Source organism: Gossypium hirsutum, chromosome D05, assembly GCF_007990345.1.
Source record: "Gossypium hirsutum isolate 1008001.06 chromosome D05, Gossypium_hirsutum_v2.1, whole genome shotgun sequence".
NCBI classification, from domain to species: domain Eukaryota; kingdom Viridiplantae; phylum Streptophyta; class Magnoliopsida; order Malvales; family Malvaceae; genus Gossypium; species Gossypium hirsutum.
The window spans coordinates 25,801,333-25,808,182 of NC_053441.1; the positions used below are offsets into that span (position 1 = coordinate 25,801,333).

At 31.6% G+C, this 6,850-nt stretch overlaps 1 protein-coding gene across 1 annotated transcript; it reads left to right on the forward strand.

Annotated features, from left to right (window-relative positions):
* Positions 1–212: 212 nt before the first annotated feature.
* Positions 213–2,512, forward strand: LOC121217890 (1-aminocyclopropane-1-carboxylate synthase 3). Its single transcript, XM_041094467.1, has 4 exons — positions 213–539; positions 821–955; positions 1,058–1,218; positions 1,376–2,512. The coding sequence occupies exons 1-4, from the start codon at positions 399–401 to the stop codon at positions 2,331–2,333; spliced, it is 1,395 nt and encodes a 464-aa protein (XP_040950401.1). The 5' UTR covers positions 213–398; the 3' UTR covers positions 2,334–2,512.
* Positions 2,513–6,850: the final 4,338 nt, after the last annotated feature.

Below are 6,850 nucleotides of genomic sequence, written 5' to 3' on the forward strand. Positions count from 1 at the left end.
CATTGAAGAAAGAAAGAAAAATTTTTTTTTGGGTAATAAAAAATGGATTTAATATAAATAGGGAGTAAAAAAATATAGATACGAAAATGTCGAAAAAGACAGCAAAATGATTAGGAAAAGGAAAAATATACACAACCTCAAAGCGTCAGCACTGAGTATGAATGATGAAGTCAAAAGAATCAGCTAAAAGCACCGTCACATTCACAATAAAAATTAAATTTCATGTTGTGGACTTTGTGATTATGTCTCTCCCCTCCCCCTATAAATTTCCCCCCTTATCTCCCCTTCCCTTTCCAAAAGCTTTTTAAACTAAACACCAGGCGCTCTCTTTTTACTTCCTCCCCCACCTTTTCTCACCAAAGTTTTATCCACAAAACCTATATATATATACATCAAGAATGTTGTCTAGTAAAGCTAGCAGCAACTGTCATGGACAGGATTCTTTATACTTTCTGGGGTGGCAAGTTTATGAGAAAAACCCATTTCATGAAGTTGAAAATCCAACAGGAATCATTCAGATGGGGCTTGCTGAGAATCAGGTTAATTAGCTATCCTTTTTTTCTTTTTCTTTTTTTCAGATTAGTTGAAACATCCTTTTTGCAAGACAAGGACAACTTTTTTTTTCTTTTTCATGTATAAAAATCATTAAGTTGAACTTTTGATGTATATGTACTTTAGGACATTTTTCTTTATACTTTTTAACTTCATTGTTCATTGAATTAATGCAGTACGTACACCTTCATTACTTTATGGAAATTATTATTGCACCAAATGGGTAATCCATAAACTAAATGGTGGTGTGTGTATATTTTGTCATCAGCTTTCTTTTGACCTCGTCGAATCATGGCTAAGAAAAAACCCCGACGTCATGGGACTCAAGAATAAGGATGGAGAATCTGTATTCAGGGACCTTGCTCTCTTCCAAGACTATCATGGAATGCCTGCTTTCAAAAATGTATACATTCCTATCATTTTAACCAAAAAAACCCCTACATTTGAGTTACAAGCTGATCTAAGACATACATATATGAATAATATGGTGGCTTCATTTGTATAGGAACTGGTTGAATACATGGCAAAAATTAGAGGAAATAAGGTTAAATTTGATCCCAACAACCTTGTTCTTGCTGCTGGTGCAACTTCAGCTAATGAGACTTTAATCTTTTGCCTGGCTGATCCTGGTGATGCTATCCTTCTTCCCACGCCATCCTACGCTGGGTAAGTTCCAAATTATAAACTTCCTAATCCCAGTCCATATCTATATTACTTCGGACTTGGGATATATGGATATCTATCCAACACGGATATATATTTAGAGGATCGATATATGGATATTGACAGGGATCTAAAATTTTCCCTATATACACGGTTCTAGGTTTGACAGGGATTTAAAATGGAGAACTGGAGTAGAAATTGTTCCAATACATTGCTCGAGTTCAAATGGATTCAGAATCTCCATGTTTGCACTTGAAGAAGCTTATGAAAGAGCTCAAAAACTCAACCTCAAAGTTAAAGGGGTTTTGATTACGAATCCTTCAAATCCACTGGGCACAACCATGACTAAAGATGAACTTCAAAGCCTTATTACTTTCGCCATCGACAAAGACATTCATCTCATAAGCGACGAAGTTTTTTCAGGCACAGTGTTCGACTCTCCATGTTTCATAAGCATTATGGAAGCTGCAATGGACAGTAACCTTAAAAGAAACACAGATGTTTTGAGCCGCATCCACATCGTTTACAGTCTTTCTAAGGATCTAGGCTTACCGGGATTTCGTGTGGGCATGATCTATTCAAACAATCAAACCGTTGTGAGTGCAGCAACGAAGATGTCGAGTTTCGGATTGGTCTCGTCGCAAACTCAGTACCTACTGTCGTACATGCTGGCTAACAAAAAATTCACCAGCAACTACATGAAGAGGAATCAAAAGAGGCTGAAGAAAAGGAAAGAGATGCTGGTGTCGGGGCTTAAAAAATCAGGCATTAATTGCTTGAAAAGCAATGCAGGGTTGTTCTGCTGGGTTGACATGAGACATCTGTTGTGTTCCAACACATTCGAAGCCGAAACTGATCTGTGGAAGAAGATATTATGCGAAGTTGGGTTGAATATCTCCCCTGGTTCATCTTTCCATTGCAGTCAACCAGGGTGGTTCAGAGTTTGCTTCGCCAATATGAACCAATCCACACTTCAAGTGGCCTTGCGACGCATCACGAATTTCGTGGAACGTTCGAGCTTTAATTACCAGCAAAATATGGGAAGTTTAAGTAGGAAATTGATCAGCAACTGGGTTCGTAAACTATCATCAGCTGACCGTGAAGAACAAGAGCGTTAGGTTGATCTTAATTAGAGTAATCTTTTAATTTTAATATATGGGAAGTAGTCAATTCATGGTGTCTTGGTTTTATATAAAATAGTTTTAAGTTTTCCTTTTCTACGATAGAAAACAAGCCCTCTTGGGGATCTATAAAATAGTGACTTTGAAACTTTTATTTCCATAAATAAACCAATTAGTGACCCTAATTTCATTGCTGCGTATCTCAAATTCTATAATCTATAAAAGTAGAATACATCAAGAATTGTAGATATGTGTGGCCTTCAAAAATTGACCGCTGCCTTTTTTTTTTCTTTAGATCTTTGGTCGGGTGCTGGTGAGAAAAAACTGAAAGAAAAAAAGTGAAAAAATATTTTTTATTTTATTTTTGCGATACTTTTATATGTTTAAAGTGTTATTATATGTATAAAAAAAAACTATAATTATAGATAACGATAAAAGTATTGCTATAAATTATATGAAGTTTTGCAACTTAATAGTTTGTTTTAGGTGTATTTTAATTTTTTTTGGGTATTTATTTTGGGTAATAGATGTCATAAGTCTCTATATTTTTCGTAAATTTAGAATTTAGTCATTATATTTTCATTTTTAGAAATTTAATCTCTCTACTTTTTAAATTTTAAAATTTAAGTACAATTGTTAACACTGTAAATATTTACCATTTTAAAAATAGGTTTTATTCATATTCTTAGATCATAAAGTTTTGAATTAAATTATTATAATAAAAATTTCATACTAATAAGATTTAGAGAAAGTATTTTTTACTTAATTTTTTATTTTAACTTTTACTTACTTAATGTATTACTATTGATCCTGCATTTAAAAAAGTTGCTCGATTTAGGCTCCGTTCCAATTTATTTGAAAAAGATTTAAAATTTTAAATGATATTTTTAAAGCATTAATAATAATAATAATAATAATAATAATAATAGATTTATGGTTCCTGCATTGTTTTGTTTTAAAATTTTAAAATGATAGATTTAAAAAGGAGGCTTCCCATAAAACCACTTGCGGATTAGTATTTGCTATTCATATTTATCACATTATTTGAAGTGTTGATACTAATAAAAAAATATTGAAGGGTTTATAGAATAAATATTAATTATAATCGTTTAACATAAATAAATAAAAAATATATAAAATTTGAAATTTGAAATTTGAAATCCTAAAATCAAAAAGAAAAATAAAAAAAATTATAATTAATATTTAATTATGTTCAATAAAGTTAATAGTATTTGTCGAATTTTTTTTAAATTGACTTTTTATTTTTTTAAGAAAACGAAAATAGAGTCGCCACCAATCATTTTTAAGAGGTATGATTGGGTCACCTTGTAATTTGATCGTTTTAATAAGAGGTTTGATTTACTAAAACAATTTTTTTCGGTCTACAAAATCTAGAAGATGGGTTCGGGAGTCGGTTATGCATGAGGAAGGATTAGCACCCTCGTGACGCCTAAAATTGGTACCTAGTTGATTACTCGATGTCTTAGTGTCGAGAATTGAAAATTCGAAGAGAGTTTAAAATACGATCTCTTTTTGTATTAAGGCATTACTTAACTAAATTAATTTTCATGAGAAGGGCTTATTTTAAGTTAATCGAGAATGAAATATCATGTCCCGTAAGTTAGGACACAATGCCTTAAATCCTCGAAATCAAGAATAAATGACATTTGATTGTTACTTAAATCTCGTTTTTTTATTTATTTTAAAGTAGATATTCGACTATCTCGATTTAAAAAAAAGCCATATTTCGTAAGTTAAGAACACAACTTTTCTAATTCCAAAATAATGAACATTACCTTGATTTAAAAAATTTCTTTTTTTTTATGCATCGTAAGAAGACGAACGTAACATTTAAAGTAATGTGCATTTAACTTGTGTGGGCATAGTACAAAAACGGTAATTATATTTAAACATAATGTATGATATAGTGATAATGAAATAATGTAAAATGACTATATAAGTAGAATATTAGAATAATATATAATGAGTAAATAAGGAATACTATAGGAATACTAATGTAATTATTAATAATAATATTAATAATCAGATCATAATAATAACAAAATAAATAAGGTAACTTGAAATAAGAATAAAGATAGAAAATGAATGGTTAAAAAATAGTAGACATGAAAGTGCCAAAAAATTAATAATAAAAGCAATAATAAAATAACAAGAACACAAAAAATAATAATAAATGCACCAATAATAGCGTCTATACGATCCAATTTTTAAGTATGTATAAAAAGAAGAAGTAATGTATAAATAAATAAATAATTTGTAAAAAGGTTGAAATTAAATAAACAAAGGATTAAATTGAAATTTAAATAAAAATCAAATTATAAATCGCAAAATAATAAAGTAAAAGGGAAAAATAATAAAGGAAAAGGGAAAATAAGGACTAAATTGAAAGCCCATTGAAATCTAAGGTTTGAAAAAAAACATAAATGACTAAATTAAAACGCGATGCAAAGTTTTGAGGGCTTCAAAGAAATTAATCCAAAAATACATGCATCCTTCCCCCAACGGTCAGCGGTCTGAGGACCAAATTGAAAGAAAATTAAAATTAAATGGTGCGATCTAAAAAAGAAAAAGAAAATGAAATTAGGACCAAATTAAAAAGAGGCCTAAAAGCGGAAGGACCAAGGTCGCAAATAGACCATTGTTGCGAAAACATGCGAATCCTGAGGCGGGTCGGGTCAGTCTTCCGGTTGTGCCTCAAAACAACGCCGTTTCGGGCATCCATCACTTAAAATGGTCTAAGGACCAAATAAAAATAAATTAAAATTAAGTGGCAAAATTAAAAAAATATAAAATAAGATAGGACTAGATTGAAACAAGGTGCAAAAGCGGAAGGACCAAAGGCGCAATTAGGTCATTTTTTAAAAACACGCGAATCTCAGGTGATCTGGGTCGGGTCTCGGGTCGTACCCCAAAATGATGACATTTTGGGGCATTCTAGACTAGCCCAAAACGGTGTTGTTTGGCACCCTTATATATATAAAAATTTTCAAAAAAAATAATTTTAAACAATTTAAAAAAAAACACTTTATATCTATTTTTTTCTCTGAAAGGGGTCTAGGTCCGGCCATGGGAGACGCCGTGGCCACCGGCCGTCGGCGACGGTGACTGCAGTCTCTAGTGGCCGAAAAACCTCAAACAATCCCCTTTTTTCCTTTTTTCTAGGGAACCCCATTTTGGGGTTAAAATGGTCAAAAAATGGAAAAAAAGCAAGCCGAAGGCCAAGAAACCTTTTGGTTTCTCTCCCCTCCAATGAGCTGCGCAGGTAAAAAAACCCTCCTTTTTTATTTTATTTTTATTCGTTAAGAAAAAATAAAAAATAAAAAATAATCAAGAAAAGAGAAAATGAATCACCTTTTATATTCAGTTTTTTTTTAATATTTTGATTGCCTATTTCTCCATTAAAAAAAAAGAGATCTCGAATACAATTTGTTATCTGCCTTTTATAGCCATTAAACACAGTTTGTTGTACATTTTTTAAATTTTTTTTCTACTGTTTCCTATTTTGTCGTTCTTTGCGTGTTGCGTTTTTTGTCATTGTTTTCTTTTTTTGTAGGTGGTGGTTGACGGTGGATAACATCGGGCAGCGTTCATTCTGACAGGGCGAGGGCGTAGGAGCGGCGACGCCGCTAGGCTAAAGTGCAGCGCCAGAAACCCTAGGGTTTTTGGCTTTCTGAAACTAGTTAAGGTTTTGGGCCTGTCGAGCTTTGGGTTATTGGGCTTGTAATTTGGGTCTTGATATTTTGTAAACGGACTGACCTATTTTTGGACTTTTATTTATTTTGGTTTTTTTATTGTTCTTTTAGTGGGCCAGACAGAATTGACCTGTTACAGTATTTATTTTCAAGTCTTTCGATTTTTTTAATATAATGGTGATGTGTCATTTTATTATTAGTTGATGGTGCATAAGACTTAGACCTGATCATAGGTCGAGTCATTTGCCCAAACCCAAAGGCCCGCGCAAAAAGTGGGAGGGCTTGGGAAAAAATATAGGCCCGAAAATAGGTTTAGACAAAAAATAAGGTATTTTTTTAAACAGATCGAGCCTCAGGTAAGATTTTTTTAACCCAGATTTGGTTCGAATTTGCCTAAAAAAAATTCCATTCTTGTTTACTGTTGTTTTGTTGCTGTTTGCTGCTACTTCGATGTTATTTTGTTATTATATTACTACTATTTTGTTGTTATTATTCGGATATTATATAACTATTGTTTTATTATTAGTTTTGCTACTATTTTAGAGACAATTACTTGCTAAGTTGCAACTATCTTGGTGTTATTTAAGTATAAAGACTTTTTTAATGTATTTTTAATTTGTTGGGAAATATTTATTTTAATATTTTATTATATTTTATTTATTATATTTTTTTAAAAAAAATTATAAAAAATATAACAAATTTTAATACGGACGGGCTGGGCCGAACTCGAGTTTAGCAATTTTATTTGGGTCTAAGTTTAGACAAAAATTTAGACCCATTTTTTGGGCCAAGCCCGAACTT